Source organism: Cavia porcellus, unplaced genomic scaffold, assembly GCF_034190915.1.
Source record: "Cavia porcellus strain 051 isolate PalLab524CR breed Dunkin Hartley unplaced genomic scaffold, mCavPor4.1 scaffold_6, whole genome shotgun sequence".
Taxonomy (NCBI): Eukaryota; Metazoa; Chordata; class Mammalia; order Rodentia; family Caviidae; genus Cavia; species Cavia porcellus.
This window is the reverse complement of record NW_026947489.1, coordinates 51,587,168-51,613,477: the sequence shown is the minus strand read 5'-3', so window position 1 is coordinate 51,613,477 and position 26,310 is coordinate 51,587,168. Positions and strand designations below refer to the sequence as shown.

The 26,310-nt window shown below is 35.7% G+C and overlaps 2 protein-coding genes across 2 annotated transcripts; one reads left to right on the top strand and one right to left on the bottom strand.

Annotated features, from left to right (window-relative positions):
• Positions 1-3,195: 3,195 nt before the first annotated feature.
• LOC100723116 (olfactory receptor 2A5-like) lies at positions 3,196-4,119 on the bottom strand. The gene is given in 1 exon segment (XM_063249702.1): positions 3,196-4,119. A coding segment is annotated over 1 exon segment (924 nt).
• Positions 4,120-18,058: 13,939 nt separating this feature from the next.
• On the top strand, positions 18,059-18,991 carry LOC100727144 (olfactory receptor 2A7-like). The gene has a single exon (XM_003475648.1). It carries the CDS (start codon positions 18,059-18,061, stop codon positions 18,989-18,991), a length of 933 nt encoding a protein of 310 aa, XP_003475696.1.
• The last annotated feature ends 7,319 nt before the right edge of the window (positions 18,992-26,310 follow it).

The following is a 26,310-nucleotide window of genomic DNA, read 5'->3' as shown; positions in this document are numbered from 1 at the left end:
GTCTGTGCTTACGACATAGGTTAGCTGCCAGAAAACATTAGGCTCCCAGTATTAGATCTTGATGTCCATTATCCCACTAAGATGTGGTTTTATTTGCCTAAATCATAACAATTTCTATAGCCTTCATTTTATTTTAAGCTGAGGCCATTCTCAGTGAATTCATAGCCATCCTATGAAAGCTACATTCTATTCCCATCTGAAACCCTGAGTCTTCTATTTTGTTTGTAGTGTTCCATTCACAAAATCAAGAATAATATATACCCCTATCACCCTTCTATGACATACTCGGAATGCTGCTGATTTTGTTCATTACAACCAAGAATCTTTCTCAGGATTTGAATATTAGGGTTTACAGTTACACAGTGATGTGTCAGATGAGAATTGTACCAACACCTCATAGGGCCGTGTGCACTGCAATTTTCAGAGATTTCTTCCCAAGTAGTATTCTTTGTAGACTTGAAGCTGCTGGCCACAGGGCTTGAGGGTTTCCCCAACCCCAAGCATAGCAGGCTGGGTCTGGCAAGCTTTCCTCTCCCATGGTTGAGCAAAAAAAAAAGCCCCGTCTGTGTTTCAATCTTCAGAGGATTCAGTGAAAGAATATTATACTTTTCCTATTCATTCTCAAGATAAAGAAGAATATTCTGCAACTTGTATTTTAAGTACATCAACTAGGTGTCCAAACCCCTTTGTGAGTCTTGTTTGATAACATGACTGCAATGAGAGACACCCAGAATATTAATAATGTACACATCCCGGAGTGTCTGGTGGTTATGTGGGACAGGACTTCGTGGGCTACATCTGGTCTCTGGCCCTTTCATCACTGATTATTCTGGGCTTACTCTGCTTCTTGACTGGGATTAGGTGCTCAGTTTTTCCTGCCAGGCCTTTCTGTCATGGTGCTTGCTTCAGAGCCAGCTGACTCTCTAGTTTGAATCTCTGAGATAAAGAACCAAAATAATGTGTTCTTCCTTGAGTTGTTTCTTTGGATATTTGGTCTCAGTGACAAAACATGACCAATATTGTACACTTATCAAAATTATGACAATCATTTGGGTTTTTTTGCTTTTAGAGTTCAGGGGTCCATCATTACACAAGCTTGAAGTTTAGTACTGGAAACGATTCTGCTTGTTTTTCAGATTTGGGCAAGATTTGTGATATCCTGCCCTTCTCTCCCATCCTTTTCTTTTCCTTCCTTTCCCGTCTCCTCCCCTCTCATCTGTTTTTCTTTCTTTCTTTTGGAGCTGGGAGTTTCACCCAGGTCTTTACACTCAGTATGTTCTCTTCCACTGAGCTGCATTCCCAGTCTTCGTACCTGTTTTTTAGCACATGTTTTGAGCAAGCCATTCATGGTAATCTGAAAGGCTCAACATTTTCTCAAAGATGGCAGGAAAGAAATTTCAAATAAATCAGAGTGAGCCATACATCATCAAATGTTTTGCTTCGAGGGATGGCAAACACGAAAAGGAAACTTGTGTATAATCATACAAAGAATAGGCATGGTAATTTTAAAGCTGGTCAATGAATCCTTAAGAAGGCAAAGAAAACCATAAAACATATTCATACAACATTTTATATTTTATGGGTAAACAGAACCTGGGGTGATTAAAAATGTTCTGAAATGTTTTAGAGCTCTGGGTATTAGAGTAGGATTCTCTGGACCTATCACTCTACACTATCTCTTCCTTCACATGGCAATGATATCTATTATAGAAATCTTATCCTGTTTTGGGGTTTTGTTTACTGACAAGTTTTGCTCCAGATGTTGTCTGACATGTGAAATTATCAGATACGTGATAAGAGTTGAGAGTTAAATTTCCTGGTAATCTTGGCTAAGATGAGCATGGCTTTCAGCATATATAAGTAAATCTAGGATTGTTTCATTGTAAAGATGCAAAGTACGTCAAGGGAGTATTAATCATTTTCTGTACAAGATGTTCCTGTACTGCTCATGGTACGTGCAGGTAGAGGGTCAGTACTAAAGCGAGTCTCAGGGACTTGTGTATGACAGGCAGGTGTCCTACAACTGAAAAATACTTTGCTCCTTCTGGGTGCTACTTTTACTGTAATACTGTGCTCCAGTTCAAATGTTTCATTGTATGTTTTTGTTTCATAGTCTCAGGTTCAAACTTGTGGTAGACGATAGAAAGATTTTGTTCTGAGTTCATAAATATACTGGAGCAATCATGCACCTTTACGTTCCATTGGTTATTAAGTCACAGTAAGTTTTGCATGTTGTGAAAAGAAGGACCTAAGTATGGCTCCACAGTAATCACGGGGTCTTTTAACTGCAATTAATCACCTAGTCTCTGAGTCCTCCATCCTGGTGAAGCCCAGTAACTTTGAATCTGGCAAAACCAGACTAGTTCTAGCTCCAGAATATGGGTTGGTGAGTGCTTGCTTTGTGGCCCTCAGTTTTATAAGCAACCTGTTTTTGATTGTAAGTTTTCTTGGAACACAGCCACTCTGATTCATTTACATGTTTCTATGGGTGCTTTTACCAGAAATGAGCGCTTATGACAGAAGGTAGCTTGGAAAATCATATTTACTGATGTCCTTTTACAGGAAAATCACTAATTGTTGGTCTAGAGAATGTGTTCCATATTTTTATTAGCTAATCTTGATGAATAAAACCTTTGCTAGCATTGACTGTTTCAAATTTTAAAATTTTAGAGGCTTTAATAGATATGCAGTAGTATGTCATAGGAGGTTTAACTTATAATTTCTTGCTGAATAGTGGTAGCAAGCAAGATTTCATGCTTATTAGACACTTACAGATTTTGTATTTGTACTTGTTAATTTTATAATTTTAAAACTTTTCTTGCTCACCCTTTGTTATCATTGATTGCAAGGAGTTTGTTTTCGGTGCCATCTCTTATTCCATTTGAATGTATATGTAGTTTGAACATTGTAATAGTCTGTAGCTTCCATTTCATGTTTTTTGATGAGTAATTGGTTTTGAAGAGGTCTGGTGTTTGTCAGTCTTAAACATTTTTGTGGTTTCTCTAATAATTCATTCTTATCGAAGATTAAAAGGGCAAGTATCTACTTTTTATCAACAGGGTTATGTTCTCAGATTATATATACAGGTCTACACCTTTTCATTTCAAGTTAGCCTTTATGCTCTAAGGTGTAAAGAACTGCTGGCTACCATATTTCATGGGAAGCAAATTCCCCTCCCCAGCCTCATCAAGTCTCTTACATTGACCTCTGTTTCCATGGTGCCCTCCTCAGGGCATGCTTCACCTCTGCATTCCTCAGGCTGTAGATCAGGGGGTTCAGCATGGGGTTAAAAAGACTGTAAAACAGGGACAGGATTTTCTGTTGCTCCTCAGGATGCTGGGACTTGGGAGCCATGTACATGACAATGGCACTGCCAAAGAAGAGCCCCACCACACAGAGGTGGGATGAGCAGGTGGAGAAGGCCTTCCTGAGGCCCTCCCCTGACTGGATCCTCAAGGTGGCACCCAGGATGCGGGTATAAAAGGCCAGAACCAGACACAGGGGCCCCAGTAAGATGAACACACAGGCTGCAAAGATGACGACTTGACTGAGCCTGGTGTCTGTGCAGGCCAGCTTGAGGACAGACAGGATTTCACAAAAGAAGTGATTTATTTCATTAGGCCCACAGAATGGCAACCTCAGGATAAGGACTCAATGGACAAGGGCCAATAGGAAGCTAAGTACTCATGAAGTGGCAGCCAAGACAGCACACACCCTCCAGTTCATGATGACCATGTAACATAAAGGGTAACAAATGGTCACATAGCGATCGTAGGATATCATCACCAAGATCAGACACTCTACATGAGCAAAAGCCAAGTATAAAAATGTCTGCATAATGCATGGAACAAAGAAGATGGTTCTTCTTTGGTTCACAAGATTCACCAACATCTTGGGGACATTGTTGGAAGTATAGGACATGTCCACAAGAGCAAGGTGTGAAAGGAAAAAGTACATGGGGATGTGCAGTCTGGTGTCCATGAAAATGACCCCAAGGATGATTCCATTCCCCAGAAGATAGAGGAGAGAAAAAAGTCCAAAGAAGAAATGCTCCAGTGCTGGGTCAGCCTGAATCCCCAAGAGGGTGACCTCTGTGATTTGTGTCTCATTGCTGCCCATGCTCTTCTGACAAAAACCTCACATCTTACAAGATGTGATGGTCAGAGCTGTGAAGCAAGGACATCAAATATTTAGTGACTGTTACAGAGAGAGCATGTACAATTGTATCACTTATGGTGGATCTCTTAGAATTTGTCTTCAACTATGTTGCTATGTCTTCAGTGCCCATTAGAATGAGAAAAAGAACACATACCAATGGAATAACATGCAAATAAATACATATATCAATATTATTCTCATATATAATAATATTAATATAATAATATCTATTTAATATACTCTATATTGCAAGATATACTTACACACATGGATGCTTGCATTGGTTTCTAGAATTTATGTGATCTCTCTTCCCTTTCTCAGTGGACATATTGGTTATTAGAGAACTTTGAAATGAGATGATGTCAACAATATTCTACAGTAGAGTAAATTTCCTTTTCTGAGCTTGATTGCTTCTGAGGACAAGAAGTGATCACATCTTTATATGTTTGCTCACTGGTCACTTATCTTTTCTCACAGTTCAGATGTCTGAGTAAGTTCTAGTTTTTTGAAGTTTCTCAAAAACTCCCAAAGGCCTTTCTTACTGGCATCCATTCAGGATTTCCTGAGAGTGCCTTCTGTTTTCCAATTCCTGTAGTTTAGTTTCATTTATTTACTTTTTGAATTGTGCTTGAAATTGAAATTTAACCATAAATGAAAAAGCTCTTTGGCTATATGCAAAGTCCGTGAGCAATATATTAAGAACTCTTAAGGATTATGATCTTTCTGCATTCTTTTAAAATAAAAAACTCAAATGGGAAACCAATCCATGTGAATAGTACTTACATTAAAAATGAGAGCTCTGGGGTTGCCCTATTTTGTGGCACTTCTCTTTTTCTTTATGTAATACAATGAAAGTCACAGATTTGGTCCTTGAGTTTTATTGTGGTAGAATCTTTTCATTTTAATTGTATCCTCGCCGTTCTGGCATCTCTGCTTGATGTCAAACTCTCTGCCCACTTTTTGCCTCCTCCCATGTTCCTAGCCAGAAGCATATTGAGTTCCAGTGGACTCTGAGCAGATCTTAGAGATGGGAATGGTTAGAATTAGTGCTGAGTTTTATCCAGGGAGCTCTGATCTGGAAAGCCCTGAGTCTGTTCCACCACTAGAGAAAGACAAACAAGGAAAGAGAACAATAGATTCACTTAGAAGCCATGTGAGCAGGGATGTCTCTTTCAATTTGCTTCACATTTCTTCATCAACATCTGAATCTTCATTTTTAAATCATGCTGAAGTCTTATATGCAACAGAGTATTTGAAACATTATTTCAATATTCACTCTTTAGTAAAAACTTAGATCCTCAACTATACATACATATCTATAAACAGACTTTGAATGGAGTTATACAGGCACTAGTTACTATTTTCACTTAAGACAATATTTTCTGTATTAAAATGCATTGTATGTGATAAAGCAAGTGAATATTACCTTATGTAAAATATTACATAAAAGCAACACAGACTTTTTAATATAACAATTACTGATTGTTTATTCCCCCAAGTGGGTTACCTAGCCTGTTCTCTGTATTTCCAGCTAAAAATCAAAGAAACAAGAGTTTGAAAAGATAGTTTTGATGAGACACAGGAGACTCACAGAAGGAAAGACGGCTTTAAAACTTAAACAGAATGGACAGAAGCTGAGCTCCAGAGGAGCCAGCTGCTTGGGAGAGTGTGCTGGACCCACATGGGGACAAGGCCACAGAGCTCTCACTTGGGAGAGAGGGTCTGTTGGTGCCTGCACCTGGCCGGGGATTTGGCAACAGGCTTTCTACACCTTGGCAACCATAAAGGAAAGCTATTGACTTCCAATTGTCAAATGATTAGAATTGTTAGGGTAAACAAAGTTCATAATAAAACAGCTTGAAATGATAGTTTGCCATGTGATTTTTCAAAAGAAATTTCTGAAAGGAGGAAGTACAAACTATTTCTAAAAGACAAGAATAAGTGGCCAGCAGGCACAGAAATGAAGTAATCATTGTTAATAATGTCCCTAGCCAGCCAGTTTGATTCTGAACTAGAAAATATAAATTTGAAAAAAAAATTTTAAGCCTCATTATTTTTATGGTTCACAAGATTAAAACAGATAGTTAAAGCGTTGATGCAGAACAACTGCATAACACTGGTATCTCTATGTTTTTTTTTTCTGTACCAAAAATTGAACTCATGGCCTTGAGCATGCTAGACAGGCACATGTATCACTGAGCTAAACTCCCACCCTAACACTGGTATCTCTTAACAGCTTAATGATAGAACTGTGGGGGACCGGCGGTGGCTCATAAGATAAGAAGTATGGAATATAGCAGACCTCTATTTTGAGAATGCGGGGAGAGACACCCCCGACCCCCTGGGGTGCAACATCTCCACCCTGGAGTTGGTGATCTCTCTGTGGAACATGTGGAGTGAGGCACATAAGTAGCCTCGGTTTGGGGTGGAACCTAAGGGGGGCATTAGGGATGCACAGGTAGCCCATTGGTCTTTGCTTGGCACCAGAAGTAGATTCCTAAGGGTGGGGGAGATAGGAGCTCCTTGGCTTTATCGGCTACAGTGTCCGGCCTGGGCCAAAACCCTTTCACTTAATACATGTTAACTATTATTAATAGAATAACAAAGACCACAAACATAAGGGAAAAAGTTAAATCCTTGGGATTAAAAGTCAAAACAATCAGTATGACACTACAAACTCCCATTTAGTTTTTCCCATTTGCCTTTCTTTTTGACAATTCTGAAATTTTAACTAAAAATACACTTTGCTTCCATTTCTGTTAGTTTTTAATTGTGATATTAAATTTTAAAAGGTACCTAAAGACATGCAATTCATTAAAGTAATGTCACTCCTGTGTTGAAGAAAATGTAAATTTTTAAAATCACAAGTAGTTCTATTATTCCAAATATCTAAGAGAGGGCATAGATAGTATAAATTCTACAGAAGCTTTGCAACTACTCGGAAGTACTAACCATTCTCAGTAGTTACTTTAACACTCAGCTGGGTCCAAATGAATTCCATAATTTAAAAATGATGAATGACTTCAGAGCCATATTGCCTGGGGTGCAATTGTGGCTTTCTTAGATCCTTGCTTTTTATCTTCCTGGTGTTGCTCCCGGCCTAATTTCCCTCATCTGAAAAATGGAACCAGCAATTCATCCTATCTTGTAGTGTAGTTGTGAGGATTAAATGAGTCAATGTAACTCTCACAAGATATTTAAATGTGTTGCGGTGTTTGTATTATCATTATTAGAGATTTGAGCTTCATTATTGGAGAGTAAATTTTGGGTCTAATAATCATAAGCAACATGTTACGTGCTTTCCAGCCCCTCTGCTGAAATGAGGAACAAAAGAGAATGCTGGCTTTCCTGTGGAAGAGGACCTGATCTCTCTCCTGCACACTGAAATGTGTCCTGAGGAGAAGATTCTCCTGATGTTCACAGTGGAGGGAAGCTAGCAAAAAAAAAAAAAAAAAAAAAAAAAAAAAAAAGGAAGAACATTCTGAGGACAAACACACCACCATACTCCTCTGTCCTCAGGGCTTTTATTTTTAAGGGAAGGCCCCTGGACCACACAGCCTGGACATTCTCTGTAGCCAGTTTGACTATATCCCATGTGAGTGTTACCTGACTCTTCTCTGCCACTGTCATGACAAAGCCAAGAGCTTCCACAGGATAAAGGGGACTATGCATGGAAGGACCAAGAGAATGAGACGAACAGTGGTCACAAGATGGGTCAGCAGTGCATCAACTCAGGATCTGGTGAGAAATAGAGGCTAAGTCCAGTGGAAGCCCATGCAGCAAAGCATTTTGTCACAAACACCTGGAGCCTCAAGTATCATTTGCCTTACTTTACCTCCTTCCCACTTGAGGACCATATCTGAGGAAAAATAAACCAGAGGCATGACTGTATTGTTCTTCAAACATAGCCTGACACTTGGGAGAAATGTCAAGTAGAGGAGAAACCATACTGTAGTCTGGAAATCATTTTGCTCTCTAAAGGCCCTCCCTTGGGAGACACGTCCCAGACTCAGAGCTCCTTGAATACTCTGACTTCTGCAAGTTAGACCTTTGTTATCACCCTTTGAATATAACACACTCCCTTTCAGACATAAATAATGAGCCAGAGGCAGAAAAACATGGCATGGTCTCTATTCATACCCCTCCCCCTGCCCTCAGGAGAAATGAAGAATTTGCTACTTTCCAATCCACAGGTGAGGTAATGAGAAATCTGTCATGTTTATTTGCCATGTTTTTTCTATAAGTCCTTGGGATGTGTTTGAATGTGTTTGTATATAGTTGAGTGGGGTCAGATTTTCTTTAAAGGAGGTAAGATGGGGTACAGAAAATTTAAGGATATCATAAGTTAAACTGTCTCGAAAGTTATATATTTTATCAATCTTAAAATCTCCAATGCCTGAGCACATAATCTGTCATGGTGGTCACAGGTCCCAAAGACCATCTTCAGGCTTCACCACAGAGATTATGTCTTATCCCAAAGGAGAAAACTGATTGCAAAATAATCTCTCCAATTTTCTCAAATTAATTTTTCATGAACATATAGAATTAAATGAGTGAATTGTGTGGGACATGTCATTTCAAAAAAGTGGTCTCTGGTTGCTTTTACTTAATCCTCATGTGTGGCATAAATAGTTTGATAGTTTACAAAGAAAATAACAAGTACACAATATCACAGAGAAATTTTCTTAAAGGATTAGGATTAAAGCTCATAAGAGATTGTTTACAGAAGAGAAAAAACAAAATATTTCTGCCCAGGGAACTACACAAAGAAAAAATTATGGGGGACACTGCTGAGCTGATATGGGAACAGGCAGGTGCAGCATCACAAAGACCTACAACGACAATAGGAAGACATAAAATATGTCAACTGTGCCCTACCAGAAAGAACAGGGAAACAAAACACGTGTGCTCTCAGTGTAAGTGGTGCTTGCGTATGGAACATGCAGTTAACATGTGAAAAGACAGCTTTGGGTATGACAGTTGAAGTAAAGCTTATTTTTGTGGTAGAGTTCTATTGTTGTCTTCATTGGAGTTCATAGTGGAATTTATTTCTGGTATTATCTTGTAGATATTATAAGGAAGTACACAACTGATGTGAAGATGTTGATATTTCTTCGGCACAATACATAGTAAGAATTTAATAATTAAATTTATTGATATTTTATGTTCTTGTTAACTACACAGTGTAAAAGGTAATATAAACCTTCTTCAAAAACAACAAGATCCCTGAGATTTCAATTATGTCTTACAAAACAGCCAGGAAAGCAAAAAGGCATCAACCATCACTGTAGGTAATGCATGTGTATAGAGCATGTTTCTGTCAAGTGTGCAGACTGTCTTAGGTATGATAATTCAAGTAAAGATTATGTTTTTGTAGAGTGCTATTGGTATTTTCATTGGAGTTCCTATGGGAATTTATTTCTGATGTTCTGTTGTAGAGTTTGTACACCAAAAACCAGTTGATGCTGAAAATTTTGATGCTTTATTCTAAACACTCAATTGATATTACAAACTCAATACTTTAGTTTTTTGATAATTTCACTGTCAAACACTCATTGATTAATATACTAAGAATAATTTAATTATAATTAATAATTCATCAATAGGAATATTCTAAAGAATAGACATGAATTTGTCAGATAAAATGAATCTTATGCTCCAAGGTCTAAAAGAAAGCAAATTAGGTTATTTTTTAGTATAAATAATCTCTATAACCAAAATCCTCATGGTAATTACTGCTCTAATTCTCCAACACACACCACTGCATTCAAGTACTGTTCCCAGGTAGCTCAAACCCTTCAAATTCTCATTTTTTCTCACCATCATTAAGCTTATGTTAACCATTTCACTTGAAATATAATACCAGTTCCTCAAAAAGAGCCCTCTTCATACATCTCAGCTCAAACTGACCTCCTCTCTGTGACAGAACAAAACTCTTTAAATTAGTTTTCTTCAAGGTTCTATTTAAACAAACTTTTACTTTTAATATTTCTTATTGTTCATCTTTCTTACAAGACAAAATATGAATTAGACAAGAATGAGACAAGAAAGTCACAAGCCCAAGGCCAGCCTGAACAACTCAGTAACACTATCTTAACATTGAAAAATAAGTAGAAAAAAACCCACATGAACAAACCTGAAGACAGACATTCAGACCTGGAAGACGGGATCCAGCCTATTTACTATGAAAGGAAAGATCTCATAACAATGATATGTGAAATAACAGTTCAACAGCTCCAAGATGGTGAAAAGAAAAATAATAAAAAACTTATGGGAGTCAGTGAAGAAGCAGGAGTCAACACAAATGACATTAAAATATTATTCGCAGAACTAATAGCAGAAAACAGCATGGGAGCAAAATGTGACATGAAGATAAGTGAGATATATAGACCCAAACTGTCATCATCAAAATAAATCTACAACCAGACATATAATAAATCCCAAACATCGAGCACAAAAACAGAGTATTAAAAATGACTAGAGGAAAGAAACAAATTACCCATAAAAGAAAATCCATTAGAGTCATGGTTGACTTATATGTTTCATATATACAATATATTGGTGAGTCTTGTTTCTTGATCCAGTCTGTTTCTTTCTACTGATGTACTGAAGGCAATTGAGACTAAGAAAATTAATGAATCAAAGAGTTCGTTCTTTGAAAGACAAAAGAGGTAGTTCTTTGAAAGAAAAAAACCAATCGTACTAAAAGAAGGAACAAAAATCATTCATCGTGGAATTAAAAATAGATCCTGTGGAAATTCAGAGAGTGTTCAATACCTGCTTCAAAAATCTATACTTATGTAGGATGGAAAACAGAGAAGAATTAGATTCCTAGAGACATATGAACTGAATCAGGAAGACATAAACATTCTGCATAACTCCAATATCAGGGAAGAAAGATGAAAATGTAACTGAAAACCTGCCACCAAAGAAATCTCTAGGTTCTGGTAGATTCACAGCTGAATTCTCCAAGAAATTTTAAAAAGATTTAACATGAATACAGCTCAAATACTTTAATGAAATTGAAAAGAAAAAAATCTCTCTACCTCATTCCTGAGGCAAATATTACTCTAATACCAAATCCAGAAAAAGACCCAACCTAAAAAGAGTACTACAGGTCAATGAACGTAGATGCAAAAATCCTCAGTAAAATACTAGCATACAGGATACACCAAGTATCCTGAACTGGCATACAGGATACAGCAAATTTGGAAGAATCTCCATGACCAAGTGACATTAATCCCAGGAAGGCAAGCATGGTTCACCATATGCATATCAATAAATGTAATGTATCATATAAACAGAGCCAGAAACAAAAGCTACATAGTCATCTCAATAGATGCAGAAAAAGCTTTTGATAAAGTCCAACACCTATTCATGATTTTAAAAATCCCTATAAAAATCAGACTAGATCTACTTTACCTCAATCTAATAAAAGCCATCAATGACAAAACAACAGACAACAACAACTAAATTCACAAAAAATAAAAGCTTTCAATCTAAAATCAAGATTGAGACAAGGATATCCACTATCACCATTCCTATTGAAAATAGTTCTGAAAACATTAGACAGAGCCATTAGAGAAGATAAATAAAAGGAAGAGGGGTAGGAAAACAAGATGTTAAATTACAATTATTTGCAGATGATGCACAACTCTCTTTACATAAAATAACCCAAAACCCCACCTAAAGACTTCTAGGATTAATAAACAAATTCAGTAGCACAGCTGGATACAATGTCAATAATCAAAAATCATAGCATTCTTGTACACAAGCAACAGATCACTGAGAAAGAAATTAGGGAAATCACAGCCTTCACAATAGCATCTAAATATTGTGAAATACTTGGGAATCAATCTTACAAAGGATAGAAAAGATCTATACATTCAAAATTACAGCTTTCTAAAAGAGGAGATTCAAGAAGATATCAGAAAATGGGAAGATCTCTCTTACTCATTGATAAGAAGAACCAAAATTGTGAAAATGGGCATAATCCAAAAACTGTTACACAGATTCAATGCAATTCTGATCAAAATATATTTAGCATACCTCATAGATCTAGAGAAAATATCTTTAAAATTCATTTGGAAACAGAAGAGATCTAGAATAGCAAAGGCAGTCTGGGGAAACAAAGGCAAGGTAGGAGACACAATCACTAACTTAAAATTATACAAAACTACTATAATAGACTCACCATGGTACTGGCAAAATCTTCTTATCTTCTCTCTTCAGTCTCCAAATCTTGGGCTTCTTTATCACACTCATTTTCAAAATATTATCTTGCTAAGTCTCATATCAGTCATAAAAACCCCAAATTCGTAATCTTAGGAAGAAGAACTCACTGAAGGGGTGGACTGTGCTACAGACTAAACTATTGTCTCCCTGCAACAAACTGATCCTTTTATTATACATTTTGTAATACAAGGGCAGAAGCTCCACAGATCCTTATTCTCAGCAACTTGATTTCTACTTAGGCTCTTACAGTGTGGGGAGCTGAAGGAGACTGAAAACCTAGCTAAGAAGAAAAGGAATTTGCTGTATTCTTTTCATGTGTGTCTTGAATCATCAAAGACAAGTTTCAAAGTGCAACACAGTTATACAAGTAAAAACAGAAAACTACAGATCAGTATGAGAACAGAAAGAGTACCATAAAATAGCTTTTAAGTTTTTGACATGTTGCAAGGTGACCCAATTGCAGATAGGTGCATGCATTACCTGTACACTGAGTGAACATGCCAAGAAACTTAGGAATTATTAAGTGGAGGCAATAAAATGAAGAATTGGTAAACAGCCCTTTTGCATCTCTTTATGAAGCTAAATGAAAGAGTTAATAGTAGACCCAAGAAAAAAAGGATACTAAAGGGAAAACACAAACTATTTCAATTTTGAATGAATATGAACATTCGAATGTTTTTGTAGTAAACTTTAAGAACCATAAAATAAAGACATATATTATTATTTATAAGAACAAAATTATAATCACAAAAAGAAACTCAGAATGTGGTATCAGAGAACATATTCTATCCAAATATTTAGTAAGTTAATATACCAATACAATATAAATACAAGAAGGAATTTATTTATAAAAGACAAAAATATTAGTCTGTGTGTAGAATAATGCTACATATTGACATGTGGGGTTTTTGTTTTGGCCAAAAATGAGACAGGGTCTCATAATGCAGTTCATCCTAGCCTTGAGCTCACACTGTAATGCAGGCTGGTCTAAAACTCACAGTGATCTTCCTGCCTCAGCCTCCCAAGTATTGGGATTACAGGTGTACACCATCATACCTGGTTTCCTACATATTATTAAGAATAAAAGCTTATTAAGAAAAAATAACAATCTGAAATAAATAATAACATGATGTTGATATAAAATTAAGAGGGAAAACCAGAATTATAATGAAAAGAATAGTAAACTTTGTCATAGTTGGGAAATCGAGCAAAATACTTTCAGAAATTAATAGGTAACAGTGAAAAAATATAAGCTCATACAAAGAAGATTAACAAAGCTTGAAGTAACAGATATATGAAGAAGTTTACACTCAGGAAATAGAGCATAAATATTTCATTAAAATCCATATAACTACAAAAACAGAAAATATACAAAGTCACTAAAACTTCTCAGATTTTCAGTCAATACCACCAGAGTCAACTCTCTTATTAAAAGAACTTTAAAATTAATAACGAAAAGATAAAAAATTGAAAAACTGAAAAATGCACTTCTATATAACTTGATTTTTAAAAGAAAATTAACAATGTTGAAAATTATGTGTCAAATGAGAAATATAGATAAAACAGGGGATACAATGACCAATATTTAAATAAAGATACGATAAATCTCTATAAGAATTATTGTTATTAGAAAAATAAATAAAATAAAAATTGAAAAACTGAAAAATGCTCTTCTATACAACTTGCTTTTTAAAAGGAAATTAACAGTGTTGAAAATTATGTGTGTAATGAGAAATACAAATAAAACAGGAGATTCAATGGCCAATATTTAAATAAAGATAGGATAAATCACTATAACTATTTTTATTAGAAAAATAAAGAATTGTTAATCATTTTGCTTTTTTGTTTTGTTTTGTTTGGCACTGGGGATTGAACTCACGATCTTGCACTTGCTGGGCAGACTCTTACGCCACGGAGCTAAATCCCTAGCCCAACAATTACCAATTTTATAAAGACAGGAACTTCCTTAGATATTTTATTACCTTTTGGTAAAAGGGAAAATGTTTATCTAAAAAATTTATAAAATCAAAATGTATGCATTTTAACAATGATAAAAGAATGGTATAAACAAAATTTAATTAAAAAGGTTGGTTATATAGAAATAGAAAATTAAATATAACTTTTTCCTTATGCACAAAAAGAAATTTCAAGTAATAAAATGTTCAAAAAAATGAATTGATACTCACAATTCTACTACCAAAGAATACAAATTCACCTACATTTAAAAGCAAGTTTTATGAATCACAAAGGAGAAGCTAATTTTCCTATTGTATGAAACTTTTGAGAATAGAAAACAGGAAATATAAATACAACTTATTTTATATGACTGACATAACACTGATGACTAGAAAACAAGAGGGCAGGAGAGGAAAAGAAATTGAGTGGACAAATTTCAAAATAAGCATAAATGCAAAAACCTTAAATACCAGTAAAAAAATGCATCATTTTTCAAATCAAAAAAAATATGTCCTTCTCAGGCAAAATACAACTTAAAAAATACTAGTTGACAAGTAGCAGTATGCGTACTAGTAAAATCAAAAGCAGGAAATAGAAAACATAATAAATGGTTTCTTTTTTTTTTTTTTCATTTCTTTTGTTTGTTTGTTTGTTTGTTTTGGTATCAGAGGTCGAACTCACAACCTTGGGCTTGCCAGCCAGATGCTTAGGCCACTGAGCTAAATCCCCAGCCCCAATTAATGACTTCTTAATGTGTGATTATCTGGAGCAGGAATGATGAGCAAGAAATTTGTGACTGGCCTCTCTGGACTCCCAAATGCCCTTGGACAGAAGCCTGAGGAGATCTCCAGCCACAGCCACTTTTGCCTGAGCAGCTCTGCCAGGACAAAACCTTCTTTGAACCTTCTGCAGGCCACACCTTGACATATAACAGTAGCTTGTTTAGTGTTTCCTTACTCAGTAGATATGACAACTAAAATGACTCAATTAGGAATTTAGGCTCTGTCTTTTTTGTATCTCAGTGTAAGAGTACGTTTAGATTAAAGATGAAAAAGATTATTTAAACCACAAAGAGACCATCAGAGTGTCACAGCAATAGTAGGTTGCAATTACAAAAAAAAAAAAAAAAAAAAAAAGACTGGTTTATTTGCACTTCAGAAGAAAGTAAAAATAGTAGTCTTAGGCCTAGAGAAAACTTAATCTTTCTCTTCATTTCAGATTCAAAATTAGTAGAAACTAAAGAACAGAGATTATTTCTTAGAGAGAATTTCTTTGTTTCACTTCAAATTCCACAAAGTACTATTTAACAAGTCCCATGGGGAATATGTTACTAAATTCCTAACTCCTGAACATTTCCCCATGGCTCCTATGAGTCTTGACATCTGAAATAACTCTACAAATAGAACTCTTTGTGGGGAATCATATACAATCTACACACATACAGGATATCTGCACACATCTGGTATAACAAAACTCAGCCAGTATTGGAAAGGATGGAAATGATATGTGGATTCCATCTGCCATGAATACTAGTTAACTTGGAGGTCACTAGTTGTAGAATTTTGGAGCATTTGAACCCACCATAAATCCATTCTCATGGAAATTGCCATGTGTGAAGAAGTTCTGCTTGAGTAGCCAGGCAACTGCTCGTTAAATCTAGGATTGCAACCCTAGCTGTGAACAAACAGCAGCAGCAGCAGCAGCTGGTCCTGGACATCCCTTCAGGGAAACCAGAGCTAAGTATCGTGAGAGCCCTTCTCCTGAAAGGCAGCACCAGGGGGTGTGTGGTGCACCTTTGCCCCTTCTCCATCTGTGATCTTTCAGAGCACGCTGAGAAGGCAGTGAGCTTATCAGAGAAAGAGCTCTTTGGTTGGGAGAGAGTTCAGTCTTGATTGGGCATTTTTACTTCCAAGAATCTTTTCAGAAGAAAAGAATTGCAATAGAAATATCTCAATTTTTTTCCTTATTTGTGCAGCTTCATCCAGCTCATATGCAGCTATCATTCCATTTTTGCTTATAGATGTTAAATCATCTACTCTTCATTCATTGTACAATTTCAGGCAGATTCTCAGGGAAGCTCACAATTCAAAATATAATTGTTATTGACTGTTAATGCCAAAATCCCGCTACTAAGAGACTTGACTACTATTGTAATCCAAAACTTATCAACGTTTTTAGATAAACTGAGCACGGTTAATTTACTTTGTTGCATGCAGTGTTAAGTTCTTTGAATTTTACGATAAAATAGCTGTTTTAAAAATTTGGTTGTACAAACTTCTATTGCCTCATAAAATTGCCATGATTTCATAAAATAATTAAGGTAGTGAATTGCAAAATGAGTTTGTTATAAACCAGTATTCTGAAAGCTATACTTTTGATCATGAAAATCTTTTTTATGAAATGAAGAAATATTAGCATTATCATATTTGTGAGTCCTTTCAACATGAGGGTTATAAGTGCCTGAAAATGAAATCTATATTTAAACATCTCCAAGTAAAAAAAAATATAGTATCGTATGCAAAATGTTTAGGAGACAGCTGTGGAATGTAGATTTTTGATACTGATAAATAGAAACACAAAGAAGAAAGGATGTTACCAGTGGTCGTTTTATTTTATTTCACTGTATGCCTTCATCATGTGAAAGTTTAGACACAGCATTGCAATCTTTATGGGACCACAATATTTGAAAAATGCTAAAATGAAACCCATTATTAATTATTTATACATTCATGTCCCCTCAGTGCTATCACTGAAAAGGACCTTCACATTCTTCCAACTGAACTTCGTACCTAAGGCATGAATCCAGCTGACGGAGCTTGCTGGTCAAACTGTGGTACGGATCCTTCTTTAACATAAGCTTGGCTACTAGTAAAGGAGATGACTCCACTTTTTCCAAAACTATTTCTCAGATTAAGAAAACATCACCTTCAATAATTCTACTGGAAAGTTTACTGAATTTCCGTGAAGAAATGTAAAAAATCTCGCATCTTGCTAATGATGCCTTTATAATATTATCAGAAAAAAGAATGGGAACTCATTATTAGGAACTCACTTATGAATTTTTCTGAGATTCTTATATTAAATGTGAAATTCAGAGCCAGACCCCATCTCTCCCCAAATGTAAAAGAAAACCAGTTTTCCCATATAAATGAAGCCAAATTACACCATTGTGTTACTTAGTTCAAGTATACAGTGTTAGTAAGATCACAAATCTAACAAATAATTCATATATGAAAGCATAAATCTATAAGAAAATTGGATAGATGCTTCATTAGCATGTTTCTCATCCTTCTTCTCATCCCTTTTGCAGATATGAGAGATTCCAGCCCACTTGCACATGCAGGAGCTGTGTACACTGCAGTATAAAAAAGCACACAAGTAAACACTTGCTAGAATAATCACAAGTGCAAGGCGTCCACCTCTGTGAAGGTCATCTATATACTGACATTGTTTGAATTTTGGTGGAAGGGAAAATAAAGACAAAATGGAAAGAATACTATAACTTAAGCATTCACTTTATAAGTGATAAAATCACTTTCTTTTCATTTGGAGAGCAGAAGATTTTCTTAGCTTCTGATTAATAAGCAAAAAATGTCATTGAAGGTTTACTGTCAAGAAACGTCACACAGGGTCCTGTGGACAGTGGCACAGATTCAGACACAGCCTTGTTTCCAGATCTGTTGAATTTCCTTGTCTTTTTCACAGAGAAATGAGAGGAAATCAGACCTCAGTCTCAGAGTTCATCCTCCTGGGATTCCCTCTTAACCCACACATGCGGATGCTTCTCTTTGGCCTCTTCTCCCTGTTCTATGCCTTCAGCCTGCTGAGCAATGGGCTCATCCTGGCCCTCATTTGCCTGGACAGCAGACTGCACACCCCCATGTACTTCTTCCTTTCTCACCTGGCCACCATGGACATGGCCTATGCTTGCAACACGGTGCCCCAGATGCTGGTGAACCTGCTGAGCCCAGCCAAGCCCATCTCTTTTGCAGGCTGCATGACTCAGACATTCCTCTTTTTGACTTTGGCTATCTCAGAATGTCTGCTCCTGGTGGTGATGTCCTATGATCGCTACGTGGCCATCTGCCACCCACTGTGGTACTCTGCCATCATGAGCTGGAAGGTCTGCATTGCCCTAGTGGTGACTTCCTGGATTGCGGGCTTCCTCTTGGCCCTTGTCCATCTAGCATTACTCCTACCATTGCCCTTCTGTGGAGCTCAGAAAGTCAATCACTTTTTCTGTGAAATTTTAGCTGTTCTCAAACTTGCTTGTGCAGATACCCACATTAATGAGGTCATGCTTTTGTCGGGGGCAGTGTCTGTGCTGGTGGGGCCTTTTTCTTCAATTGTGGTATCTTACATTCATATTCTCCATGCCATCCTGAGAATCAGGTCAGGGGAGGGTCGCCAGAAAGCCTTCTCTAACTGCTCCTCCCACCTCTCTGTTGTTGGACTTTTTTATGGCACAGCTATTGTTATGTATGTTGGACCCCAACATGAGCATGTGAAGGACCAGAAAAAATATCTCCTGCTCTTTCATAGTCTCTTTAATCCCATGCTCAACCCACTGATCTATAGTCTGAGGAACAAAGAGGTAAAAAATGGTCTGACTAGGCTATTCCTAAAAGAAAGAACTTCCTGAGTATCTTATTAAACAATCAAATCATTAGGCTTAAAGTTATCTGAGAAGTCATATGATCCAACACCTTGCAATGATAGCTAAGGGTCTTTTAGAAGACATGATTTCCATCTTTCTAAAATTGCTGTTTGACCTCTCCCCAGAAAGCCTATTCTGTTCTCTTGTCTCTAGCACTGTAGGTTGATGCTGCATAAGTAATGAAATATTTTCACAGTAACTGCATAATGTGCATAGTATTTGCATTTTAAGGTGGTCATATGATACGTTATTCTGAATAAGACCGAACAAACCTGTGCCTTTTTGTTCTATAAAGAAACACTGAAGACAAAATATTATGAATTAAAGCAAGGAATTAGAAGATATTTTAGGACACAAGGTAAGAAAGTGATAATATAGTTTTTATTCAAATATTTTGATTCATAAATGCCAACTCCTTTATAAATATTGGATAAAAATGTTGGAAACAACTCAACTGTTCACCAGTTTTGTATTAAAAAATTATGACATAACGAAAGTTATGGTATTGTATGGAGCACTATTCAGCTATAAAGAAGAATAAACTTGAGGCTTTTATAGGTAAATGGATGCAATTTAAGACCATATTAATAAATGTAATAAGTGAAACTCACATATGTAAATATTGTATTGTTTCCTAATGTAAACACCTGAAAGAGTGAATAAGATCCAAAATAGATATTGTGACACTGAAAGGGAAAGAAAGTGCTTTAAGGAAACAACAACTGTAATAGGGGAAAGGAGTAAAAAAAGAAGGGTAAAGATTATATGCATATATATATATATATATATATACACATACATATATATACAAAATAGATAACTATACTACTCATCTCTGTTAACTCATTAAAAAGAACACTTTGTGCTTTCACTGTTTGAAAGTTTGATCTATTTCATGCCTAAATCTTGCAATCTGGACAACTACCTTGAAGATAACAATATGCAATATATTAACTACTGTTAATTTTCTATTATCTTGTTTTGAAACTCTATATCATCATTTTCATTGGTTTTCTGTTATTTGTTTTTAAAACAATAAAAAATTAGGTCTGCATCTAAACTATTTTCATGTATCCCCAAGGCGCTAATGTTTTATGAAACATAATTAAGTTAGATAATAAGAACAAGAACCATACCTTTAAGGAAAAGCAACTTGACAATGGTGTATCCTGGCTGGGTTGTAGCTGTGATAGTCCCTGAACTTTCTAAAATTTATATTCACTGTCAGCTCTGTTCAGTACTTCTCAGACACCAAAATCTTGTAATGTATTTTCTGGTATTGCTTCGGGTATTGTGCCTATGCATGTGAGAAACACATACATGTACTGGGGGTTCCTTCTGTATATGGTTCTCTTCTTCACACACTACCACCAAATTCCAATTCCCTCTTTAACTGATTACCCAATCTCTGTCACATATACACATTTGAGGAAGCAAAACCTTTTTTCTTTAACCTCATTTTCCTGGTTGCTGCTTGGATGATGCATCATGGGAGGAGGTCGGTTTGAATGTTTCTTTTCTCTCTTTGAATTTGTGAGAAGAACATTTGTCTTCTCACGAGTATCAGATCACTGTGCTGTCAACTTTAGCACAATTGAAAACAGTTGTTTCACACACTTTACTCAATTTTTCAGTTATTTACAGTGCAAAGGAAAGACTGATATTAACTATTCCAAATTCTTTATATATTTTCTGTTTCATTACCTCTTGGTTTGCTCACTTTGCATGGATTTAATCTGACAGTCACCATCACACATTATTAGTAGTTATTGAGTAAGATTTGGGATTGAATTCTAAGTTACTGACATAATTATTGTCAAGACAGTACTATTACAAGTATGATCTATTATGTACATATTGCATTAATTTAATACCTGTAACTTCCTCAGGAAAACATGAAATCTTGTGAAAGAAAATATTTTTGACCAATTAGTTTTAAAACCTATGAGGTGTTCAGTACGCTAATTAATTCTTGAAAGAGGAAAAAGGAGGTAACAGACTTGCCCATCTGAACAAGTTTTGTCAAGGAAATGAACACCTAATTCACATAAGTCAGTCAACTACTTTATTTTTACAATAGTGTATAAATGAGTAGGTAGCTAAAACTGAGACATAAGAAGTAAGAAGATTCCAATTACTTAAATCAGGAAAGAAAGAAGGGGGGTAAGCTCTTCTCTCACAAATAAAATAATTGTAATGAATATTAGGAGCAATCAGTCACCTGTCAAAAATATTAGATAACCTAGAAAAGTGTACAAATCCACAGAAAGATAGAGTATGAAAACTATACAATGAAACTTGGAAAATTCAAGCCAACTGGTAAGAGGTAAATAGATTGCGTTGTAACTGAAAAGCTTCTGAGAACAATATGGCTATGCTGATGAATCCTCCCAACTGTTTTTTAAACACACTAAAATCCTTCACAAATTCCTCAAAATATAAAAAGGCTAGAACATTTTCCAACTTATTCTATTGGTCAAAATTACACCTATTCCAAAAGAAAGAAAACTAAAGAGCAATGAATACAAAATTTTTAACTGGTAGATACAATATTTTATACAAAATGAAATTTATTCCAAGATTCTATGTTGATTTGACAACCAAGTGACACCCAATATAATGCGTGATCTTGAAAACATAAAGTACAAAATCCAATAAACGTAAAACTTTCTAATAAAATAGGAACAAAAACATACTCTTTTTTGTCTTTTTGAGACAGGGTATCTTTATGCAGCTAAGGCTGCCTTTTGTAGCTCACTTTGTAGCCTAGGCTGGTCTTGCAACGATCCTGCCTCAGCCTGCCTGGTGCTGGGATTATAGGTGTGTGCCACGACAACTGGCTAGGTAGAAAGTTACTTCATTAAGGAGCTTTCAAAGGGTACTGCTGAAAATCCACAGATAAATTCACCTTTATTAGGATATTGTCTAGTAGCTCTAAGTCCCTAATTCCTGGGTTCAGTCTTTGGTATGGAAAAAAAAAGTTCATGTTAGAGAGGAAAAATAAACAAGTTACAAAGATGTTGAATTGATATTTAGAGAAGTAATAGCTGAAAATTTCCCAAACATGAGACTGGAAACCAATATCAAGATCAGTGAAGCATATAGAACTCCAAATAGCCATAAACAAAATAAAACTACACCCATACACATAGTAATGGCCATCCCAGAAATCGAACAAAAGAATAGAATATTAAAAGCTGTAAGAAAGAAAAGACAGATCACCTATAAAGGAAAACCTATTAGAATCACAGCAGACTTCTCAGCATAAACAATAAAGTCAAGAAGAGCATGGAGCGAAGTATTTCAGATTCTAAAGGAAAATGATATCCAACCTAGGCTAAAAATGGATGGAGAAATAAGATACTTCCATGACAAAGAACAGCTGAAAAACTACATGATCACCAAGCCAACCCTGCAAAGAATACTGAAGGACAGCCTAGATGCATCTACAAGAAATACAAAAAAGACCTAATGCCAACACTCCTCAAACTCTTCAATGAAATTGAAAGGGAAGCAATCTTTCCTAAGTCATTCCTGGAAGCAAATATTACTCTAGTACTAAAACCTGAGAAAGACCCAACTAAAAAAGAGAACTACAGACCAATCTCCCTAATGAACACAGATGCAAAAATCCTCAATAAAATATTGGCAAATAGGATGCAGCAAATCATCAAGAAGATCATACACCATGACCAAGTGGGATTCATCCCAGGCATGCAGGGTTGGTACAATATACGTAAATTAATAAATGTAACACAATATCAATAGAGCCCAAAGTAAGAACCACATGATCATTTCTATACATGCAGAAAAAGCTTTTGATAAGGTCCAACATTCATTCATGATAAGAACGCTGCAGAAAATTGGAATAGATGGTCTTTACCTCAATATAATAAAGGCCATCGGTGACAAACAAACAGCCAATATCATACTAAATGGCCAAAAATTGAAGGCCTTTACTTTAAATTCAGGCACAAACAAGGATGTCCCTTATCATCACTCCTATTTAATATAGTACTGGAAATACTAGGCAGAGCAATTAGACAAGAGAGAGAAATAAAAGGCATAAAGATAGGAAAAGAAGAAGTTAAGCTATCATTATTTGCAGATGACATAATACTCTATATAGAAGATCCCCAAAACTCCATTGAAAGACTGCTAGATATAATAAATAAATTTAGTAACGTAGCTGGCTATAAAATCAATACTCAAAAATCAATAGCATTCCTATACACTAACATCAAAGTCACAGAAAGAGAAATAAGAGAAGCCACACCCTTCACACTAGCAACCAAAAAAATGAAATATCTAGAAATTACTCTCATGAAACAAGTGAAAGACCTGTACAGGGAAAATTATAATACACTGAAAAATGAAATTGAAGATGGTCTCAGAAAATGTAAAAACATCCCTTGCTCATGGATAGGAAGAATAAATATTGTGAAAATGGCCATTCTCCCAAAGCTTTTATACAGATGCAATGCAATTCCGATAAAAATACCATCAACATACCTCATAGAACTCGAGAAATCACTCCTAAAATTCATCTGGAGTGAGAAGAGAACTAAAATAGCAAGGACAGTTCTAAGCAGCAAAGGCAAGCCAGGAGGTATCACAATCCCTGACCTGAAATTATACTACAAAGCAACTGTAGTAAAATCAACATGGTACCAGAACCAAAACAGAGCTGAAGATCAGTGGAATCTATTAGAAGATACAACCACAGCTACAAACACACTCAACCACCTTATCTTCAATAAAGGGGCCAAACATGTTCACTAGGAGAAAGACAGTCTCTTTAATAAATGGTGCTAGAAAAACTGGCTCTCCATATGTTGAAAACTAAAACTAGACCTATGCCTACCACCATGTACTAAAATAAAATCTAAATGGATCAAAGATCTAAATGTTAAAACAGAAACACTAAATCTATTGGAAGACAAATAAAAACCTTGAAGATATAGGAGTAGGTAGAGAATTCATGAACAGGACTCAAACCGCATGGGAAGTACTTCCCAGAATCAATAACTGGGATCACCTCTTATTAAAAAGTTTCTCCACATCAAAAGAAGTCTCCAGCATGGTGAGAAGAAAACCCATCAACTGGGAAAAATCTTAGTGAACTGCCCCTCAGACAAAGGACTTCTGTCTAAAATATATAAAGAATTAATAAAAATCAGACCCCCAAAATCCAAAGACCCAATCCAAAAATGGGCATCTGAGATGAATAAACAATTCTCAGATGAAGAAATACAAATGGCAAATAAATATATGAAAAAATGTTCATCATCGTTGGTCATTAGAGAAATGCAAATCAAAACCACACTGAGATTTCATCTCACTCCTGAAAGAATGGCCAAGATCAAGAAACCACCAACAACAAATGATGAAGAGGCTGTGGAGGAAAAGGAACTCTCCTGTGCTGTTGGTGGGAGTGTAGACTAGTGCAACCATTGTGGATGTCAGTCTGGAGATTTCTCAAAAACCTAGGACTGGAAGCCCCATATGACCCAGCTATACCACTTCTAGGCATATTCCCAGAAGAACTGAAAGCATCATACCACAGTGATATATGTGCACCCATGTTTATAGCAGCAAAAATTGTAATAGCCAGATCTTGGAAACAACCTAAGTGTCCATCGACTGAGGAATGGATAAAAAAAAATTGTGGTATTTTTATACAGTGGAGTACTACTCAGCTATAAAGAATGACTGCATTGAGACATTTATAAATAAATGGACGCAGCTTGAGACCATACTCATAAGTGAAATAAATCAAACTCACATGTATAAATACTGAATGGTTTCCCTAGTGTAAGAAATGATAAGAATACATAGAAGTATGTGGTAATCATGATTCCCAATCATATTGGTTCAAAGCCATATAATGTTTTCACTCATTAACTGCAATGGTTTTAACCTGGGTTGTTTGATTTTAGTATCTATGATAGCACGAATAGCTGTTTTAAAGAAAGCAACACAACATAAAAGCTAGTGCTGATTTAGTATCATCTTATCTTGAAGTCCCATCAAGCTATAGTACATCTGTTTCCTCACTGGTTTTAACATGTTGTATCTTACTATATTTCATTATATGCTATAGTATAAACAAAATTCTTTATAGGCAAAGAGATAATATAGAAACCATTGTTTGTTTTCTATTAGCAGGTTCTAAATACCCTGTAATTCTTGCATTCTCTTGAAAGGCTTCACACTCTCTAGATATGCTTGATATTATAGCATGCGAAGTTACACTCAAATAATTTAAGGAAAGAGGCACTATGGCAATTACTATTATGTTAGATTATCTGGTGGTGAAACACAATGATGCTTGAATTGCTCGGTTCTGCCCTGTGTTGTTCTATTACAATGTCCTCTCTTATCTCAATCTCCCCCCTCTTTTAAAAATTAATCTATTTTCTCTCATTTTTTTAATTAAGGGAAAGCTAAATTAAAAATAACCGGACATATTATAGTAACTTTTTCATTGTCCTATTAACCTGACTTGAACCCCAGTATTGCTCTCCCCATCTTGTTCTGTCTGATTATTATATATTCTATTTTGTTTGATAGTATCAAGTTTGAGGGTATAGGCAATCACTTTGAAGGCAATAAGATATACTATGATGCCCACATGGATTGACTATTATCCTTTTTTTGAAGTCCTGTAAGTTCCTCAGTGTAGGTTTTATTGGTTTCGATATGTACTGTTTTGATCAATTCTATTATACCTGATGATATAGACAACTCAATTTAAAAATAGCAAGAGGCACAATGGTAACCACTTTTGATCACCTGGTATTCTATTTTTGCATCATGTGCTATGCCCACCCTTCTGTTCTAACTGACTCTGTTTTACTTAGTCACATTTGGTTTTATTCTCTTCAAAAAAGTAGTAAGAACTGTGAGAGTAATAAACTCTAAAAGTCTAATTGTTACTGTAAAAAAGAGAGGAAGGTAAGGTGGACTAAGGGATATAACCGCAGGTATGTTTGAGTGTGTAAGATGGAAAACCATATAACTGAGCTTTTGTTGGTTCATTGAACAAAACTGCTCCAATTTCACTTTATGAATGTCCACTTTATATGCTTTAATTTAGTGATATGACAACTGTTTCTGGGAAGATAATATGTAACCTATTAACTGATGATTTCATACTGTATATATTTTTTTCTTGAAATATTGTATTATTTGTACCCTTTTACTGCATTGGTTTTTTTTTTATGTCCTTTATTTTCTTCTCTCTTTAAATAAAAAAAAGAAGATACTATAATGGCACTTAACATGGCTCATTGTGGATATAA

Excerpts from the sequence above, each read along its gene's own strand:
- LOC100727144 (XM_003475648.1), top strand. The coding sequence starts at position 18,059 with ATGAGAGGAAATCAGACCTCAGTCTCAGAGTTCATCCTCCTGGGATTC.